Source organism: Argiope bruennichi, chromosome 8, assembly GCF_947563725.1.
Source record: "Argiope bruennichi chromosome 8, qqArgBrue1.1, whole genome shotgun sequence".
NCBI lineage: Eukaryota > Metazoa > Arthropoda > Arachnida > Araneae > Araneidae > Argiope > Argiope bruennichi.
In genome coordinates, this window is record NC_079158.1 from 88,953,440 (window position 1) to 88,976,077 (window position 22,638).

At 28.6% G+C, this 22,638-nt stretch overlaps 1 protein-coding gene across 1 annotated transcript in view; it reads right to left on the reverse strand.

Moving 5' to 3' along the window:
- LOC129981306 (cell adhesion molecule Dscam2-like) overlaps positions 1-22,638 on the reverse strand; it is a 493,597-nt gene that overhangs the window by 190,352 nt on the left and 280,607 nt on the right. Inside the window, exons 11-14 of the mRNA XM_056092083.1 lie at positions 22,160-22,333; positions 18,931-19,078; positions 16,773-16,921; positions 290-421 (exon numbers count right to left, since the gene is read on the reverse strand). Coding sequence (XP_055948058.1) covers positions 290-421; positions 16,773-16,921; positions 18,931-19,078; positions 22,160-22,333 — 603 coding nt within the window. The remainder of the gene's footprint in view (positions 1-289; positions 422-16,772; positions 16,922-18,930; positions 19,079-22,159; positions 22,334-22,638) is intronic.

Genomic DNA, 22,638 nt, shown 5'->3' on the forward strand with positions numbered 1-22,638 from the left:
TAATTTTTCCTAAAACGACATGTTATAAGTTTCAAAAATAAAAATAAAGTGATTGTCTTCCCAGCACTGAACATAACATCCGGTCCTGAGATTGTCGATTAATTAGGCGCAATTCTCTACTACATTCTGATACAACAGCAGCTGTATGATAATGTGGAGGAATTTCTGAATGTAGATGATATTTTATTTTAACTAAAACCATTAAATTATGTCAATCGATCCCCCCTGAATAGTTAGAAAGATTATTATATTCAACAGGATGAAAGAGGAAAAAGACTATTTTACTCACCATCAGTTTGTCTCCACATTATGGTGTACCTAGTAATTGGAAAATTTCCATCAAAGGGCTTCTGCCACGTTAAACGGACACTTCTGCTAGCTACATCGTGAATTTCCAAATTCTGTGGAGCATCGGGGATATCTAAATAACGAATTGAACATATATTAATAAAATCCACTCATTTGCCGAAAATGATAAAAACAATGAACAGGCCAATCTTTAATTTCCACAATAAATATGTATTTAAATCAGCTGGCAGAGCAAGAATAACCGAATGCTTGTATAAAACATACATCAACTTCAGTAGCCTTTACTGTATTTTATTAATTCAAAGAAATAAAAAATAGAAAATGGAATTTCATCGACCCCGCTGTATATCTAGAGAAATGTTGCAACTATTTATACAAAGAAGGTAAAACTTTGATTCTGAAATTATTTTTCATTCACTTAAAATTTGCCGAAAGAGGTTTATATTTTTTATTTCAATATTTTACAACATTTGAAATTCATTAATAGAAATTAATAGAACAATAGAAATGAATAGAATGAATAAAAATTAATAGAATGATAGAAATGAATAGAATGAATAGAAATTAATAGAATGATGGAAATGAATAGAATGATGGAAATGAATAGAAATGAATAGAATAATAGAAATGAATAGAAGGAATAGAAATGAGTAGAATGAATAGAAATTAATAGAATGATAGAAATTCATAGAATGAATAGAAATTAATAGAATGATAGAAATGAATAGAATGATAGAAATGAATAGAATGAATAGAAATTAATAGAATGATCGTTCGTTGAAAAATTAGTAGAGTGGGAAATGTTCGATGTCTGAAAACCAGATTAAGCGTATGGAAGGAAAACTCAGTTTCACCCTTATTGTATTACATAAAAAAGAGAAGTGACACTCAGCCCAGATGAATATTTTTTTTAACAAAATCGTTCTTATATTTTGCTGGGTGCGTCCTCATTTGCCATTAACAAATGAAATAAAACAAACAAGAGTTCCATGCCACATAAGGAAATAAATTTGATTGTTATTATTTATGTCTTTAAATATAAATAAAAGTCATGTTTTTAATTCCGTATTCCATAAAATTTTCCCAATTTTCTATTTATATCCTGAAATTGGAAACTTCTAGTATGATGATTGGTTCTCGCTCTCCCGGTGGGCATATTAATGGGTTATGGTTGGGTATGCCCATAGATGAGAGGTCGTGACTTTTACAGGTGGGGCTATAAACATGGCTACGACTGTCCTTGCGATACAATCGTGGTTAATGCTGTGGCACTGTACAGATCGTTCTATTATTCCGTACACATTAGGACGGGACGGAAATAGTTTGGTTGTGATTACGTTTGAATAGTTCAGGGTTCATATTCTTCCAAAGAAATAAAATGTATATAAGAAGAACTGATTAATTCTATATTTTCTTTGAAGTACTTATACTGAGAAAGCAATTTTTTTTCGATGTAAATGCGGATTACAAGCCTTCTACTATTGTTTTCAATGACAGTTCTTCGAGATTAGAGAACCCCTTAAGCTAAATTCACCGATGAGAAAAAAATTCACATATAACGAGATCAGGGGCATAAGCTCATTGTGTTCATACCAAAGTTTGATATTTTGACAAAAAATTCGGAATCAGGAGAGACTCATGAACTGGTGCCTAATCGTTATGGATCAATCAGTTTTACTTTCTCTTAGACTGAATGCTAGTAATCAAGAAAGACGTCCTTGCGTTATACACAATTAAAGTAGATGAAATTCGGTCTACCCACTCAGCTATTATGATATTCTTCACTTGCTATGCGGAAAATGGCATTATTTTACATAATATATAATTCAGAATTTTTAAATTGACCAACATAAAAAAAAATAGATTAATTTAGTAAGTTTTATTTTTATTATTGAGCGATGACCAGAAGCTCTTGAAAAATATGGAAGCATCACTGAAAATATGAAATAATTTTTTTAATAAAGTATACATTTCCCAATGGGATTCAAATAAGATGGATATAACTCAAACAAATGTTAATCCAGTTTTTTTCATATCCTCTGATAGAGACGTTAAACTATTTCTGGAAAGCTTTATTTATTCTTATAATGGTTAAATCTGAAAGAATTGCGAATATGATAAATTAGAAAAGAGAGAACTAATTTCATTTAAAATTACTTCTAGAATAAAGAATATGAGATTTCCATAAATTAGTAAATTACTTATTCATTATTGCCCTCAAAGGAGGTTGGAAGACTCATTAAAGCAATTGTTGTGTCATAGTAATTGAACGCACAATTACGTTACAATAGGTCATTTAAACATATAAATGGATTACTGCATACAGAGTTACAGACTAATAATATGTTACATTAGCAAATGATAGATATATTCACTTAATGCAAATTATTCAATAAGCTAATGAATTGTCTGAGCTTTAGGGCACATCTCGCTTTCCATGTAAGAGGCTTGAGAAATAAATGATACTCATCACGTTAACGATTCTAGAAACTTACTTTAAAATATTTATTTTGCAATATAAATATTCTTTGGCATGGAAACATCTAAGTCTTATGATACATTTATATGGAAATCATGCATACATATCAATCTGTATATAAAAATTTTAATTTCGGAAACAGTGTAAAAAGTGAGAGGTCAGTAAATAACAAATGTAGGAATGAAACAACAAAATCTTGATGATATAGACAACCTTACAAATACTTTCCTATCTCTTAATGTATTAATGTGGCTTTAATTTAATTAACACTGTAACTACCAAGTACACTGTAAATATAGTAGCTGATAGCTTTATTATTAAATCCATACGAATTTTATGACTTGCAATTTCGCCGAGATTGTTGGCCGCTAAAATTTTCAATTAAATATTTTACGTAATTTAATATTAATGACTTTCTCAGTAAAATATTTTTAAGCTTCAGATTTTGATAATTATATAACTAAATTTAATATAAAATTGTTACACTATTCTGCTCATTGCGCTATGCATTATCCCAATTTTCTGCTATTTTTTTCTAACATTCAAAATTGAAATCTTATGGGTACTACGCAATATATTTAAAAGAAATAATTTATGCAATATTTCAAAGAATTATTTATATAAAAAAAACTACGATTTAATCATATAATTCAGCTTTCAGATATAATTTCAAAGGGATTTAAAGGAATATTTTATTAAAAAATATTTAATTTTGATTCCGCCAATAATTAGTTTTTTGGATAAATCATGAAGTTTAAATTTATAAACTTCTTCTATCCTATCAATATATTCAGTAAAATATTTTGAACACAATTTTGAATCGAAAAACGTTTTAGTCTTCTGCGGATCGAATTATTTAGCTTTGAATATCATTATTTTATAACAAGCAACAATTTCAATAATCTAGCCGTATCAGTCTTGGAGGAACTCTGGTGCTGATAGCAGTATTTTCCTCGAAATGCTGAATGGAGCTGTCAAAAATGTATTTTTGATAAAATAGTGATATTTTGTTTTTTATTACTCAGATGTAGATGGAAAAGAGTGAAACATTTAGTTATTAATATATCAAAAGTGCTTTATTAAATAAGTTTCGTAGGATCTGTTTAAAAATTTAAAATTCAATTATTCATTAGAACATTTATTGACTCAAAGTATATAAAATATAATTATCTACTTCATTTAGACTATTTTTCTAAATAGTATATCTATAGTATGCCTATTAAAAACGGTTTAGAAACTAACTGTTGTTCCCAATTAGAATGAACTTTCTGGATGTATTAAATCATGTTTCCATTAAATAATGCAGATTTATGGAATTAATATTTTATATTTTCTTATTTTATCCAAATACTTGCTAAAAATTACACTTTTCTACTTGCTTTGTTACATGTGTTTGTGTTTTATGTAGAATAAAACCTTTTTCCGTTATTAAACCTACTGGATCTTTCAATGCATAAGCCACGAACAGTTTTTGGATTTTTTTTTCTCCTGTAACAATATTCTTATGCTTTTTATATTTTTAAAGAAACTTCCAATAAGGACTAATTATTTCCTTCACATCATTATTTACAAAATATCATTTCTATTATATAAAAAGACTCTTCTCTCCTTTATGCCAGCAATATGAAAACGTCAATTGATAATACTTAGAGTCGGTTTTGATAATGCTTCGTCAATTGATAATGCTTAGAGTCGGTCGGTTCTTTCCCGTCCTGTTAATATTATAAAATTGTTACCAAATATCTGGCAAAGGCAATTCCACATTGATGGCTTCAATAATTATTATCAGTTCATAAGCAAGCACTATTAACTCTACAGATACTGAAGGGACCCAAACACTCTGAATATTCGAGGCTGGTACTTTGTTCTTTAGAAAATCTCGCCGAGATGATTTTGCTTGGCCGAGTCTAACTAAATAGTAATCAGTTAAGATGAGTCATCTTTTGCATTGCAAACCTTAAGAAATGGATCTGTCATTGTGGTGAGAGGAATAGGGATAGGATTTTTGAGGGGAACAAGGACTTTTCTTACATTTGATTCGGGTGTTCCAGTATACCTGAATTTGAAAGATTCAAGAAAATTGAATTAATTCCTTGAAGGAATGAGAGGGTAAATGCTTTATCCATCCTCAGTTGATATACTATTTAGTGTTTTTTTTAGATACTTTTGATCCCTATAATCTACCACTCTATTTTGTTGTTATAGGCCAAGCCCGCTTTTGTAAAATAATCAATTGTTTAATTGTATTTGTTTCTTTTTAATAATAATATGAGATCCTGAAGGTAGTCAAGTAAAAAGGCTGATGTTTCCTTCAAGCTGCGAAAATTTCAAAGGGCTCTTTCTTCTATCTTAACCAGATTTAAAAATTTCCATTCCTAAGTCAGAATTTGACGCATTTATCAATTAAAAATTTTGAAATGACATTGCATTTGACCGTTTGGATAATTGCCGTGATTGCATAAATTATTGTTACATCATGCTTAAGCAAATGATCTCTGTTTGTATGAAATAATTAATATTTTTATTTTAATAGTTATTAAAACAACATCTTAAATTTAGATTCAAGTTGTAACTCAAAGCATAATAAACATATAAAAAGAATGCAATATTATTATTTCGAAAGCAAAGTACAATTTTTAATTTGCATTGTCACTTCACTAACATCTAAATGTGAAAAAAAAATATTTTAATGAATTGAAATATCTCTTTACACTTATTAATTTACCAAATACTATCTAAAATATACAATGATATTATCATTAATTCTCAAATTCTTTTATTTTTAAGGAGAAATATAAGTAAAGAGTTAAAATACGTTTCGGAAATTTTTTTAATACAGTTTTATTTTGTTTTTTTAATCCTAATCGGGAGAAAAATGGATAGAAAATTAACTTCATAGGTTTTAAAATATGGTTTTTCAACAAAATGTACATAGAAAATGTAGAAAAATGATCCAAATTACTCTTAGAATATAGAATTCAAGCATATGTAAAGGATGACATTCTCAATGCAATATGGTACTTATACTGAAAATAATTAGTCAAAAAATATTACAAAAAAAATTACAATCCTTTGCTAATATTTTTTCAGATTGATTTGCAAGCTTTATTTATTTCAACTGCTAACCAGTAGATTTTCTATTTTCTTAGACTATTCAATTTCCTATCAAAGGACTCCATTTCTCATCAAAGGAATGAAAATTATGCCACTGTTGACTTTTAGTTTCAAGCTTACTTCACAAATAATTATGTATGCATTATACATAGGAAACCTATTAAGAGAGTAAACTGGGATACCTCACATTCAAATTATGTAAAAATATTTGGTTTGCACGGCGAGGAAATAAAAATATTGGATATATCATCCCCAAAAGTATCTCTATATTCAAAATGTATTCTTCGTATTTCAATTTCGGAAAGGATGATTCATAAATGTTGGGAATAACGAAATATCCCTGAATCGACAAAAATATTTTCGAATCTCACGTCTTCGTGCCAACCTCCATCCCCACCCTGAGCCCCCAAGTAACCAGAATCGATACATCTCTTGAATAGATGTGACTTCATCATTATTTTTTTTAGCTTTCTCGATTCCCCGATTTCGCAGAGTGTATTCCCCTATCAATATTTCGATACTAGATACTTCATTTCTTTCCCTTATATCCTTTACCTTTACTTTTTTATGTCTACGTTTCCTTTTACTTGATGCCATTTCTTTCGATAACCGAAGTACGAAACCATGTTTTATGGCTGGTAAGGATTTTAAAGTCTTAAGCCATAAAATATCCTGATACGTGTATTACTAAGATTTGCTACCCGCAGCTCTTAAAGGCTTCTTCGGACGGATTCACGTATAAAAGAAGCAAGAATTTAAGTTCTTTAACTCGAGGAAATGACTCCGCAGTGAAATTGTTTGTCTAAGTTTAAGTTTGTGGACGGGCAATTTTCTGAACTTAATCGAAGGGCCGCTCGGGATATCGACACAGACTAACGCCGCCATTTTCGAAGATTTTTATCAATTTTACGACAAGTTCGACACAAATATTGATACTCTGCGTTTCGTGAGATTAAATTGGAAATGGCAGAAAATAGTTTTTATGGGTTTGACTTTGATGCATTGCTACTTTCACTTTAGAGGTTAGATCGATTGATGGAGCAATGCCAGAGGAAAAACAAAAATTATTCCTTCCTCCCCGAATCGTGATTTCTTTTTCTTCTAATATTTCTCCTGTTGCTTACAAAAGATTCTTAAGTTTAAAAGTGCTTTTGACTTTGTATCATACTAGAAGAATTTAACATGGTTTTATAAATTTAAAAGGATTTGATTTAAAGTACTTTAGAAAATAAATGTTGGTCATTACTCAATAGCTTGGGAAAATCAAAAGCACTCTTTCATAACTTCTCGAAATTTCAACCTTTATTTAACAACCAAGAGTTAAATTGTTTTCCTCTCTTTACTGCAATAAAAAAGAAAGAATTTTAGTGCATTCTGGTCATATTTGGTACTAAGATTATAGAATTTCTTGATCATTGATTAAACTTCTAAATTAAATATGTTTATAGAATCTTACAACTTTCTTCCAAGTGATTGCAGGGAAGACAAAATTATTAAGCAAAACAAGAAATGTTTTTTACATTTTACATGTATACTATATCTGTATCAGCATATATGTAAAGGAAGAAATCCGATGTAAAGATGCCGAATATGCTTCGAAAAAAAGGAAAAAGATAATTCTGAAATTAAGAAAAATTTCGGCATATTTGCACAAAAGAATTCCTTTTTTTCAAGTTCTTTTAAAAACTTACTTTAATGACAACATACTTCAATAAAATTTTGTAGTAATTTTCATCGATTTTCTTTGTTAAAAAGGAATTTTTTATTATCTAAGAAGTAGATCTAAGAAGTAAATTTTTCTTTTCATTTTAAACATAAAAGCGTTGTTCATTTCATATTACCTGAAAGAAATCAGATTAGCAATTATCTAAAATAATTGCTTATTTTTTGTTTTTTAAAGTTTGCCGAGTTTTCCATTGCAGGATCATCTTATTCAATTAAAGATTAAATATTAAAGATTATTAAAGATTAAAGATTAAACTCAACATATTATGAAAAGCTGGTTGTGGAATTTGTTAGATTCTCCAATCAAATCGAAAGAGAGCTTGGATTTCATACTTTATTCATCTTAGAATTTGGTGCTGAATATTCCTTGGTATATGAAGTAAAAAAGGACATAAATTGAAAATTTGAAGCACAATGCTAATCACATACAAATTTTCACTCAAATATCTTCTGCCATCATTATATCTTTTTTCCCCGTAGTATAGTTTCCTAAGCCAAAAATAAAATCCAAAATTTCAAATAATTAAACAAAATTTTGGTTTGAAAATGAGTAGATGCCAGCAAATTGACATCAGGAAAGACTTATGAATGATGCGTTGTCCTATATTATTTTTTAAAGATTGTATAGAATTTGTATAATCTTTGAAATAATGTTTTGCGTAAATAATGTAACGGCAGGCGAAAAAATATCTCGTGAGCATTGATTTCATTTTAGAAATAATGGGAACTTAGGTTTAATTTTTTGGACAAACGTGTATTTTTAAGTCTTTGAATACATTATTAATATCTTTCACATAATGTTTACATGTTTTATCATCAGATCAGGTATATACTCTGCAATTTTGTTTTTTCAAAGATATATTCATTTTACCATCCATAAAAGTAAGTAAATGCCCTTAGAGGAAAGCAATCCTTTAGTCTGTTAACGATTTCAAATATCCAAGAGGAGTTTTTTCTCATTTGTGCAAAATAATCTTTTACTGCACTATTTTGATAAATATATTTGGGGAAGGATATTTTGTGGTTTTTATATAAAATTGTTTTACTTTTTTTTTCAGAATTTTGATTTCTTGTAATCATTGTTGGAATAGGATAGGGATTGGAGTTTCATGGTATAAGAGTTAAATCTGCCGGCGTCCTGGCATAGGGGTAGCGCGTCTTCAACGGGATCTGGGCGTCTTGGGTTCGAGTCCCGGTTCGGGCAGGGTTGGTCTTCATCAGTTTTATCTGTGAGATGTACGAATGTACCCCCCTCCCTCCTGTAAAAAGGGGTTGTGCGAGCGAATGTGATGCGTGAGTAGTTAAGACGTACTTTTGGCTTTAGTTGACGCTACTAAAACAAAAGACGCATGCTTGGCTTAAAATCGCTGATTTCGACAGCGAGCTTGTCCATGGCAAATCAATTATAAACAACAACAGAATTAAATCTGGCCATACTGTGTCAGGCATATGATGAACACACGGTTGGCCCAGCAGCAACTGCTCTACAAATTAAGAACAGTTATTAGTAATTTTTATAACATTGTACAACAAAAACAGGTTTATTTGCTGAATTTTTTTCTGAATTAATAGTAATTTGTTTCGGAATCAACAATGAAAAGTTTAATATCTAAATTTTCTTTCTTCTCTACATGTCTTTCTTTTTCATATCTTTTTTCTCTACATGTAATCCCTCACATCAGCTTCTAAGAAGTACATGCTCGGTAAGAGGAAGCATATTACGTATTGCGCATGAGATCAGTAGAACCAATAGGAAAATTGCAAGACGAAGCAAGAATCGATTGAGTATTTTAAACACAATTCTTTTTTTTACATCGTGCCCACAATCGACTGGAAAGCTAGGAATACTGAGAGGAAGAACGATTAGATGCAAGACGTGTTCAGCCACATTACTTTTGCTCTCTACTCTCACTATCCATTCATGTAGTGAAGGGAGGGGGTGCATTTCGTTCGTGGCAACAAAGAAAACGGAAGTGTGCTTCCTCTGAAAGTTTTCCAGATAAAAGAAATTGGGAGACACAACTAGGATGCATTTGAAAAAGAATTTTTTTCTCGCAGCCGTGCTTCACTTGCATCGTTTGAATACATGCAATTGCCGAATTTCTTTTTTTTTCTATTCTTTTGTGTGTTTGAGCTATTATTCATGACTAGATTGAACCCGGTCAATTTTTTATGACTTATTCATATCTATTTACGTTCTTCACTCAATTTCCAATAATTTTAGAGTTAATAATTTTAATGTATATAATCGACATAATGGCGTCATGACTCAATTAATTGACTCAGCAAAAATAATCCAGTTTTCAACAAACTACAATTGTTTGAACTAACTTTGTAAAATTTCAAGATTAGTGAGGGAATTAACTCACATTTCTGGCCAAGTGTAAAAGCTTCATATGATAAGAAACGCTCATGATCAATTACTACACGCATTCAATGAAAGCATCTAGGCAATTCCTCTTTTAGAGATTACACTTATATACAAGTGAATAACGATAAATACATTATTGTTCAAGTTTTATATTTACTCTCGGAAAACTGTTAAATTTTCTAGAAAGAGTAGGAATTTCTTGCCATTAAATAGACTTATAAATAAATGAGAAAAAATTAAAACTAAAATCAAAGAAAAATGTACTACAATTGATACATGCAATAATACTTTTAATTCACCGAATTAGCAGGAACAATTTTCTTATGCGCTGCTCTGATTTTATTAAGAAAAACTAAGTTAATGACAACTCTAAAAAAATGCTTCAGACAATAAAAAAAATCAGAGAGAAACTATATTAGAAAAAGAAAGAAGAAACAAATAACTAATAAGAAAAGGAAAAGACTTTTAACAAATATATAATAAGAAAATACAAATCAATGATCATTCTCACATTTCTCCAATGTGCTGGATATCGGAAAATGAAGAAAATTCATTTTAAGAAATGATTGCTTTTTCCAATAATATTAATACTAAAAATATTTCTTTACAAAAGCTGGGAATCACGAAGAATGTTTGAGAAAGAATTCCCTAAGAGAGGTTTAAGGAAGAAATTTGTGAATTATTCATGAACTGAAAAAAAAAAAATCTGCATTTGATATTTATTTTGATTTTATGCGCTAAGAAATGATCATATAAAAGTTTTCAATTTTTAATAACATAAAACATCAAAAAATATATTTTTATCTTGTTATTATCATAGATTAAATATTCAATAAATACTTTTAAAAAGGGCAAATTTACTTCAAAAATTTCAAGCATTAATATGCATTTTTTTTTCTGTTTCCTTGAAACATTTCTATAATGTTTATTGTCAAATATTTAGTATAGTACATACTGAGTATTTAGTATACTATACTACTATTAGTATACTATATGCATTTAGTATGCTATACTACTAATACTGAAAAATGTACTTTTTGTTGACATAGGCCTTAGATTATTATATGAACTTTCGAACTGTGAATATGAATATGGTCTCAGAATTACTCTTGCTTATTAACTTTACTCTATAAACACAATTCTACATTTTTCTTAAAAAAAGAAAAACTTAAAAAATTATATTTGTAGAATAAATAAATAACAAGAATAATTTACTTGAATATCCTTTAATTTTTACTACTGATTGACAACAAAGAATATATTGTAACTAATCATTGAATTGTCTTGAAGTCATAGCAATTAAGCTAAAGAATTGAGATTACATGTTCTCCTTGAGCATAAATTACTGTCAGATTACTCGTAGTAAACAGTAGCGGAAATGCAACAAATTGGTCATAAACAGATGTAGCAACACAAATTGTTCAGAGAGAGGTCATTGGAGAGAGACTTCTCTCAATTTCTCATGTCTCTTGAGTCGTCTGCTATTCTCTAAGACTACTAAAGCTGAATTCAACTACCAACTCATTACTGATAACCTGATTCTCAGCTCCATTTCTAGACAATTTACAGTTTCCGTGAGAGGGCAAATAAGTCTCGAAAGATTTCTTCAAATCTTGTTCGTCAGAGTAATCTAGAAAGATTTCTTAATTTCGCTCTTAATCGATGCAACATTAAATATCTTGAATTTTTGGAAATTTCCTTTTTATCGCCAATATCGCCAAATGGTCGTTAAGTTATTCACGAAGCGTAGTAGTTGTTGATCCGACATCCTTTCAGCATCTGTAATACTTTATTCCTTGCCATGGAACTGATTGCAAATCAATACAAAATTTCGAAATGATATATATGTAGATAATGATATATATCAATGATCATAACAATAAAAATATAGGAAGAAAATTCAATCATATATATTTAAAATTTCTTATATATTATTATATATATGGATATAAAAGTAATTGGATAGTGTTAGAAACAGAAAAAGGTATATACAATTTGTAATAAATATCCACCTTTATTAATTACGAATATATATATATATATATATATATATATATATATATATATATATATATTAAATTAAAAGTATATGAAAATTATCTCTATATCTATATATATGGAAACAGAAGTATCTCTGTTCTTTGAGCAGCCATGTAACCAATATAAAAGTTTAGGTCAATGCATATTGTAGCATATATAGATACTTTAGTGTGGAACGCACTGACGCACATAAGAAGTAGAGCTAAACCAATTTATTAACTCAACTCTGAACTGAGAGCACACTGACTGAAAAATATTCTGCTTTTATACTAAAAGTATATGAAAATTATCTCTATATCTATATATATGGAAACAGAAGTATCTCTGTTCTTTGAGCAGCCATGTAACCAATATAAAAGTTTAGGTCAATGCATATTGTAGCATATATAGATACTTTAGTGTGGAACGCACTGACGCACATAAGAAGTAGAGCTAAACCAATATATTAACTCAACTCTGAACTGAGAACACACTGACTGAAAAATCTTCTGCTTTTATACTAGCAGGGAAAGTTCCAGAGACAGTAAGAAAAGTCCAGAACACTTGTCTAGTAAACTAAAGAAATGTCCAGAATCTTCTGGAACATAAAAGAAAGGTAAACATAAAATCAAGGAATGAAATATTTACACAAACTGTGAACCACATTGTCTCTGGCAGGATTCGAACTTACAATCTCTTGATTATGAGATCAGTGGTATGACCCTTCGGCCATTGAGAGTCGACTGCTTTTTTTCAATGTCGCAATATGATTCAATTTTATTTCTCATATTGTTACAAGTAAGTGATAACAATTATGTGCTAATATTCTTCACTGAAAGTGAATTATGATTGACTCAAATAAATTATAAATACATATTTTAAGCTACGCTTTGTAATACTTACGAATATTCGCCATTAATTCACTTTATTCACATTTTTTCCATTAAACTCTACTTGTTGTGGAAGTATATGAAGTCTCTATCATTTCTAAGGTCTAATAGAATTTTGAATTCTCTTGTTCAAACATTTGATACTTACATTTAATTTTACTTTCTCCACAAAATAAACAGGGAAATTATTCGTGAGATTTCGTTGATGAATATCTACGTTTTGTACCTTTTCAAGCCTCCCAAACCAAATGTTTGAACAAGTTATTCAAAAAATATATCGAGCTTGAATAATGAAATTTGGAGGAGGTCTTTATTCCAAATATGAATTTTTCTATCATATCTTGGATACATTTCATTTCGGAAAAGTTTGTCTGCCTTAGTATAAGTGAAGGAATTAAATTAAAAGCAAAAAGAATTAGATTTGCAAAATTTGATACAAAGTTTTGATGCCTCATATGTAGATCTGTAATAAATTTTACTCAAATATGTGAAGACTTGTGAAATTTGATACAAAGTTTTGACTCTTCATATCTAGATATGTAATACATTTTACTCAGATATGTGAAAGTATAGGACGTTTATAAGTTTGTAGTACTTGTAATTTTCTCTGCCTTTAGCCTATGTAAATGTGATAACTCATATATACAACGACTTATATGAATGAAATTTGGTGTTTATATTTGTTTGTAAATTTACAATTTTGTGTTAAATTTTGGATTAAAGAAATTTATTATAAAAAAACGTATAAAAAGATGTAGTAAAAAAAGTATGTCCAAAAGTATCAACACCCAAAAAGCGTATTCGGTTTTCTTTAATATAATACGACACATGAATTGTTGGAAGGAATTTAGCAACCATGCAATGGTAGGAGAGAGAAAGGATATAGTGTTCACACCCTTGCCTTGGCCCGATCTCCTATTCCCAAAGTAGAAAAAAATTATCAGCTCGTAGCATTCGCAATATTGCCCTAGGCTCAAATTTTTCATTTGGAGGAAACAGATTATGATTATATAATTACTAATTTAACTTGCTCCCTCTAATTCAGAGAAAAAAAATTTAATTACTAAGGGATTTTAAGTCTTCTTTGAGAGTCTCAAATTGTATAATTGAGTCAGATTAAACCTCTCTTGAGTGAGAAATCTTCAATTGCAAAATTTATATCATTACCTTCCCATATTTCACCCACATAAACAAAAACTTCGTCAAAGGTGTTGATCCCCATTATCACATATTTTCTTACTTTGGTCCGATCTCCTATTCCCAGGGTAATAAAAATTTGAGTTATGGCAACTTTCACGGTCTTGCCCTAGATTGAAATTTTTCATATAAGGAAAAGTAGAACAATACAATTACTGATTCAACTAGTCCCCACTATTTAATGTAGAGTTTTCTTAGTTTCTAAAAGATTTGAAGTCTCCTTTGAGAATCTAAAATTGTATACATAATTCAGTCAGATCAGACCCTTTCCAAGAGAGTCAATATATTCAGTTACCATAGAGTTTTCAGTTACCATATTTGCATCTTTACCTTCGCATACTTCATCCCCATATGCTTCATTCATGAAGTACATGAAGTGATGTTTCAGTCATGTTCTTCATCAGAGGTGATCATATTCATAATTGTATATCTTTCTGTCTTCACTCGACTTCCGTTTCTCAGGCTAGTAAAATATTTAGCGTAAATGGCGAACATGTACCCTTTTCCCACATGTTTCATGTACAGGGATTTCAGTTGGATACAAATGTGGCAGAATAATTCATGATGCACCAGAATATTCTGTCAAAATTTATTTTTTGTTGTTGTAACCTGATATTTTCATGATGTAAAGATTAGTAGCTACTCGTGTTGGATCTTACCAAATCATAAACATTCCATCAATCCACAAGAATGAGACACTTCCCTTTCGTTCAGTACATATCCCCCTCCCATCCATGTCATTATAATGGCACCATGATTTTAAATATCTGCATTATGAAGAAATAGGATAATTATTTACTTCTGATGAAATAATTTAATTAATTACTAATACTAACATTAAAAAAATGATCGATATTCATTATAGAATTAGAAAAAAAAACTGTTTGCAGTTATAAAATAGCTTAACTATTTAAATCAAAGTTGACAAAAAAAAAGCCATCTTCCAAAAAATGCAAAAAATTGTTCCTACATCCTGTTTCTACCGCATGCTTTAAATAAAAGAAAAGCTGCACCGAAAAGTTCTAAAAATACTTTTTGGAAAATGCATGAATTTAAAACTTAAAATTTTGTAGAAATATAATAATATATTTTGTAGAAATATATTAATATATTTTGTAGAAATATTATATAATTTACTTTTGATAAAGTAATTTAATTTATACTACTTTATTTTATAATTATTGCTTTACTATCTACTTTAAAAAATCGGTCAAACTTGTTTATAGAATTGGAAAGAAAAAAAAAATTAGACCTTAGAAAAAAAAAACTGTTTGCAGTTTTAAAATATCTTATATATTTAAATCAAAGTAAAAAAAAAAAAAAAAAATTGAGCCTTTACTCATTCCAAAAAATGCCCAAAATTGTTAATTCATCTTGTTTCAACTACATGCTTTAAATAAAAGAAGGACTACACTGAAAAGTTCTGAAAATATTTTTTAAAAAATGCATGATTTTAAAACTTAAAAGTTTGAAGAAATATAATAATCATTTACTTTTGATAAAGTAATTTAATTTATACTATTTTATTTATTATTTACTTTAAAAATGTGTCCGAACTTGACTGTAGAATTGTATTTGACTACCGTTTCATGCTAGACTATCATAAAAAATATTTTTCAATATCAATGAAAAATAATTTGTTACATTTTGAAAGTAATTTAAAAATATTATATTTTTAAATAACGTATAGAGGAATTAATTATTAATTTAAATGAGTTTATTTCGAACCATCTATCTTAATTTTACCATGTGAGGAAAATAAATGATCTTTTGCGTCATTACTGTTTTCAATTAACAAAGCTTATTAATTAAGATTTCCCAATAAAAAGCAATTTTAATATTTAATGGAAGTTTTATTCTTTTTTAAATAATAAATTCTCTTTTTATTATTACATTAAAATCAGTCTTTTGAAAGTACCTTTCCAGCGTTAATTGTTGCAAGAGAATATAGTATAATTTCTAAGCAAATTGAATTCGAAATTCTTAAATAAGAACAGAAAAGAGAACGATCAAAACGATAGTCATGAAATCTGGCTTTACTTCGTTCCTTTAATGGAAAATTTCTTTATGGAGGAACATTTAATTGAATTTTCCTTTTTTAAAAAATATTTTTAAAACTGAACTGTGAAATAAGATTTCAAATTCTATGAATTCGGATTAATTTAAAAGGTCTAAACATGTTATGTCGAAACATTAAGTGGTATTTGCAATGATATTAGAAAATTTTTAATAATGCAGTATTAAAAATTAATAATAGAATAAAACTTATATTTTAAATTTGATTTCCCATTGTTTTGGTATTCTATACATTATCCATTTTCCATTTAAACGATATTTTGAAATGATATCACGAAATGGTATTATCATTTTTATTGTTATTCTACAATTTTAAAATAAATGGAATATTTATATACTTTACCTTATTATGGCAAATTAAATAATCACTGTTTCAATTTATTCTAAAGAATGTAATGGATAAAGGATATTCTTTGTAATAGACTGTGCTATTTCCAGATTTTATTCATATGATGTAAAGAGGAAGTTATGCCTTTCAGAAATTTTTTGAAAATGTCTAGAATATCACTTAAAGTCAAACATCACGGGCTTTTGTTTCTAAAATGCTGATGCACTTAACTATCCTATTGAGCAATTAAAAAAAAATTACTACCTTGCACAGTTACTTGAACATTCAATGTATCTTCGCCATAATCATTCGAAGCTATGCATGAGATTAGAGCAGAATCTTTTCTATCCGATTTTTCTATTGTCAGAATAGAGCGCTCTCCATTCACAGTAGTTTCTGTTCTGTGCGAATAACTGAAAGAAGAAAAAGATACAGAAATGATGCATAAAAAAATATAGGGAAAATAAAGGCTAAGCGCAAAAAAATGATCTTTATTTATTATTGATTTTCTATCTTGCTACCAAAAATGAACATCATGCTTTTATTACTTAAATTTTTAAACCAGACATAGATGATTTCAAAAAATGCTTTGCTAAAAATAATTTGTGAATGATATTCCGTAAAAAAATTTTCCATGTATAAAAATTTTCAAATTATTATATTAATACTCTATATACTACGAAATAATTATTCAGTAAAATATTTATCTATTTCGGACTATAAGTATTCCTATTACATGCTTTATTTCTGATAATAATATTTCTTAATAAGCTATGATTATTAGTACCTATTATAATTAATATAATGCGCTGCATCAGGGACCATATCGGTGTGGATAGATGGCCATTTATTGAATGGTTATTACGCATTAGAGAATAGCCCATGCATTTTAGTACTGAATTTTGGGACAGAATTCTGACTGAAGTCCACTTCCACGAAAAGTAATGCTTTGCTATTATCTTTCATTTACCATACATATTTGACTGGTTTGAATGGTGCAAAGACTATGTATCAGCTTCGTTTGCTGCTGATACGATTCATATCATTGATATGAATCGTATGATTTAATTGATACGATTAACATTAGTGTCTGTTTTCAGATATCAAAGACAGGCCACACGCCTATAGATTATACGATGTATTAAGGATCCTATGACTATTTCTGACTATTTGGTAATTCCATCAAAATTAAAATCTTAGAGTTTCAGCACTTTGAAAGTGCTGTTAATAAATATGGTTCACATTACTATCGATTTTAAGACACCAGGGATAGAGCAAGTATTCCTTCAAATATGTCGGGATCTACGGATTCAGACCACGAATTCTAATCTTAGTGATAATCCACGAGCATTCCAACTAACTTTTTCATACCCATATATTAGCTGTAACCGTATAGTTATACGGTTACAGCTAATATAACTGTATCTGTAACATGTAATTGCACATATATAAAAGCCTATAATGGCAATAACTTTCAGTACCTAATTTTCATGTCGATTTGAAATAAATGTCTTTATTTTAGTTTTAAAGGGATTTGCCTTATCTATCATCTCATCAATCATAGATGTGATTTATTAACATGATGAGCTAAAAATCCTATGATAACTAATTTCTATAAAAAATAAAATAGTAGAATTTCTTTTTAGCTACGTAAGCAAATTTCGCTCATTAAAAATCCTAAATAATGAATAATTATTTAGCATGATTCTAATTAATTAATTTGATTAATTTTCGAACAAGCAAGAAAAAATATTTCAAAAGTAATTCTGTAAAATTTTATGAACTTTTAATATTTAGTAAAATTTTCTGCAAACATAAGTTTTTCCAAAAAAATATTCTGAGCGAAGATGTTAGAATCTTAACATTTCAATACATCATATAGTTATTTCGCTACACATTTTTATTTCCATTTATAAGCTTTGCATGACTGTTTCAAAGGGCAACAATGAGTGATTGGAAATTCTTTTTTAAATGTGTTTTGATAAACTTTTGCAGAAAACACCGATATATGACAAGAGTGGAATTAGATTTAATCTGGAAACTTAGAAAAATACTAAGGTGTCCGTTGTATAAATAATTGCACCATAAAAAATTTCATCAAAATATTTCATTTCCATTAAGACATATATTGGTTAAAAGAGACATTTATTTTTATTGCTGAATTCTTATAACGGGATTTATGTCCCCGGAATATTGTTTAATTCACAATGTACCCAAATGGCACATTACAATTGTTTTGTTAAAAATTCGTCAGAAAAAATAAACTGAATTTTGCTAAATGAATCCCCTTAATTAAATGCGGCTATTCAAAACACAAATATTTTTCTCGTAAAAAATGAAAAATCATGCATTCTAGGGTTAAAAATGTATAAGGTTTTAACTATATTAATGGAAAGAGTAGAAATTTTGAACGTTTACATACCGTGTTTCTTTGCTTGTGTCAAGAAGAATTCCATTCTTTCTCCAGGTGAATGCCATGGGCCTGTCTCCTTCTGGTGTGCAATCAATCGTGACTTTATCTCCTCTTCGAGTGCTTACGACCATAAATTTTGTCAGAAAGTGAGGAGCACCTTAAAATATGAACATTAATAATCCAACACCTGTTTGCATATGCATCAGGACGAATCCTAAATCTTTTTCGAAGTCATTGAAACTTTATCGAGGAAATTTTAGAGCAACGTATTAGCATAACATTTTTCAGTTCGTTTTTCGAAGCATTTTAGCTATGGCCGTGCTTCACATTTTCGCGTGTAAAAGTTTTTCATTTTTTTTTCTTCTATTTTCTTTAATTTGATTTCAGAAAATAAACTACCACGACGATTATTGATTTAAATGGATAAAATAAATTGAATTGTTCCGCACAGCAAAGAAATTATGAATTATTCAAAAGAAGCAGCTGCTTGATTTGCGATTTGTTATATTTCCATAGCACTTCTACTCATCAATTTTATAATGCCTTATTTACTACGTATAATCTTTACTCTATATATCCAGGAATTTACATCTATCTTCATTAAATTTATATTTAACATTTTTTATACAAGTTGCCTCTCTAACAATGATCTAGATAATTTCTACGCCTTCAGTGATTAACACGCACTTAACATTAGAAGTTCTATGTATCTTCAAAAATGCTCTGAATGAGTACTGCTAAAAATGCTCTAAATTGCATGAAAAATGTATTAAATAATTATATATTACAATATTTTCGACCATCTATAGTTTTAAACGAAGTAATTTTCTCTTTGGCGCAAGTAATATAAATCGAAATATAAAGTATTCCTTTTTGAAGTCAATCAATATCCGCCTCATTTAGGTGTTACTCTTTTACCTGCTGATCGTCAATAAGTTGGTTGATGAAATGATTTAAGTTTTCTAAAAATCAAAATATAAAAAGCTTCATAACTTGGCCAATATTTGTCCCAGAAATATTAATGAACTGAGAATATTCTATTCAAATGACTAACAAAATTAAAATATAGAGTTTATATTTATTATTTATATTTATTGTATTAATTTGTTGCAATATATTTATAAATTGAAAACAATAAGGAATATTAATTTTTACGTTATTTAAATCACTTTTTCAATTGGATCTGGTCTCTAACGTTAAAAAAAAGAAATATTTAAAATGCCTCGATGGAGTGGGAAACTGGTACGTTTGGGTCAACAATAATAAAAGATGTGTAGCAATTCTTCAAACAATAAATATTTCATTAAATAACATATTGTGTTACATTAGAATCTTGAAATCATGCTTTTATAACAGATAGAATAATACTTTATCAGTGTTGAAAACATGACATCAGCAAGTATTTTGATTCTCAAGAAATAACCCCCCTTCCTTCTCCCTAATTAACGTTTTAAATTCCTAATTAACTCTTCTTTTTGAAAATATAAATACTTCCTATTAAAAATTAAGTTCGTCTGTCGGAAATTCTTTGTTTTCAAAAAAAACTATCACATCCAAAATTTTGATTAAGTTTCGATTCGCTGTACTGAAAAAAATAACAAAATGTATGTTTTATAAGGATGTTCTTGTTAATATAGACTATGAAAATATATATTTAGAACAATTTTTTATGAGCATATGCCCAAAAATAATTAAATAAATCCTCAAAGGTTCAAGATAAAAACACCAGTTTTTAAATATTTGAGATAAGATTAATTCTGTCTACATATTAAAATACAAGCAATTTTTTTTCTAAATAAAATTTGAGGCAACTTTACATTTAAGAGTCCTGAAATATAAGAGAAAAAATTATATTAAATGAGCTAAGAGAGCTTAATGAATTCTTTATTAGAGCAAATTATTCGAATAATCCTTCATTCCTTTTCAAAATAAAAATTTGTAATCCTCTTAAAAGGAAACGAGAATTATGTACTTTTTTCATGTAAATGAGACGATACCTTTTCATAAAAGAACAAATCTACAAAAACTGAGCTATTAATCTCTTTTTTTTATATTTTCGTCTGAATTATATTTCAAATACCAAGAATTAGTTTTAAGGATAATAAACAATATTTACGGAAAGTTAAGTGAAACTCTTGTATAATACATAAATTATAATCTGATAAAGTGTTTTTTTGACAAAAAAAACATACAAAACGCAACTTAGCTTAGATTTGATTTAATAGCTGAAAAATACAGTTAGGGTAAAATATTTTAACATTCTTTTTTACATATAATTAGTATTTCGGAGCTTATTTTATATTCGATTTTATTCAAAATTTTAATATTTATATGCATTAAAAATTAAGACCAAGAACGTTGCAATTTTTATATTTATTGAAAATTCTTTGAGCACACATCAAAGTTTATAGTTAAAGTTTTCAAATATAACAGTTTAAATGTTGAATTCCATGCTTTAATAAAGAAGCCACAGTTAATTAGAATTCACAAAGAGGCAAAATTATTGCTAACTTTAAAGTTCTATTAATTAGTTAAAATAATGCATACCGAATTTATTGAAATGTATTGCTTCTTTATATTTTATTTAAAGCGTGTTACACTGCAAATCATTTTCAAACAAAAAGTCAATTAATCATATAATGCATGTTTTGCATTTTTAGAAAAGTTTTAATATTTTATTTAAAATATGTAAAGAATGCAAAAACTAACTAAATAAATGAGACTTGAATTTAAATTATAATTACAAATTATTATCATAATACTAATTTGTTTAGTAATTTATTTTGTAAAACCAGCCTGTTTTTATGTCAAAAAAGAAATAAACATCTATTTTATTATTTAATCATTAAATATCCAAAATTAACAGGAAAAAAAAAAGAAACTGACATTGTAACTCACTTCTTTAAAAGTTTAAACTTCGAATATCTGTCATACAACAAATAAAATGCATTAAATTACACAGTTTGTTAGACAGCAATCGTTACATACGTCCATTACAAAGTTTTGCCCTTTTCTCCGAGCAATTTCTATCAATTTCTATCTCCAATAATTGCTCACATGTGAAGAATACTCAATACGAATCAGTCAAGAATAGGAGAGACATTTGTCGCTTGGCTGATCATGTTACTTCTAGCGATTTATTAAGTTTCCCACAAAGTGAAAATCGATGTCGTTTTAAACCTAATTGAAAATGTCACCCAGCAATAGTTGCCATTGAAGCACAACGTTTCTAACTTACTGTGAACTGTCAGCCGGACAACAGCGCTGAGGCCGGATCCCACACCATTATTGGCTTCGCAGAGGTAATATCCGGCATCACTGGGTTCCACGCTGCGAAAATTGAGAGAACCATTGACCAGTATGTGAATGTGAGAGCTGCTCACAATAGTTTTGAACTGCTCCGGGGGCTGACCTGCAAAGAAAGATAGGTTGTTCACTGAATAGAGGTGTCCACTACACAACTGGATGCAGCGCGTGTGCTGCCTTAGAATTGGTATGATAATGGATTGGAGAATCGTATAATAGCAATGGCGCATTTGCATAAATTTAGCACTTTAACGTTAAGAACATGGTTTATTTATCACTTTTCTTGTTTAGGATATAAAGATGTTATTTTAAAAATAACATAATTTGCTAGTCAAAATAATGCCTCTTATTTCTAAAGATAAGAGCATGGTTTATTTATCAGGCCCCTTGTTTAGGATATAAGGATTTTAT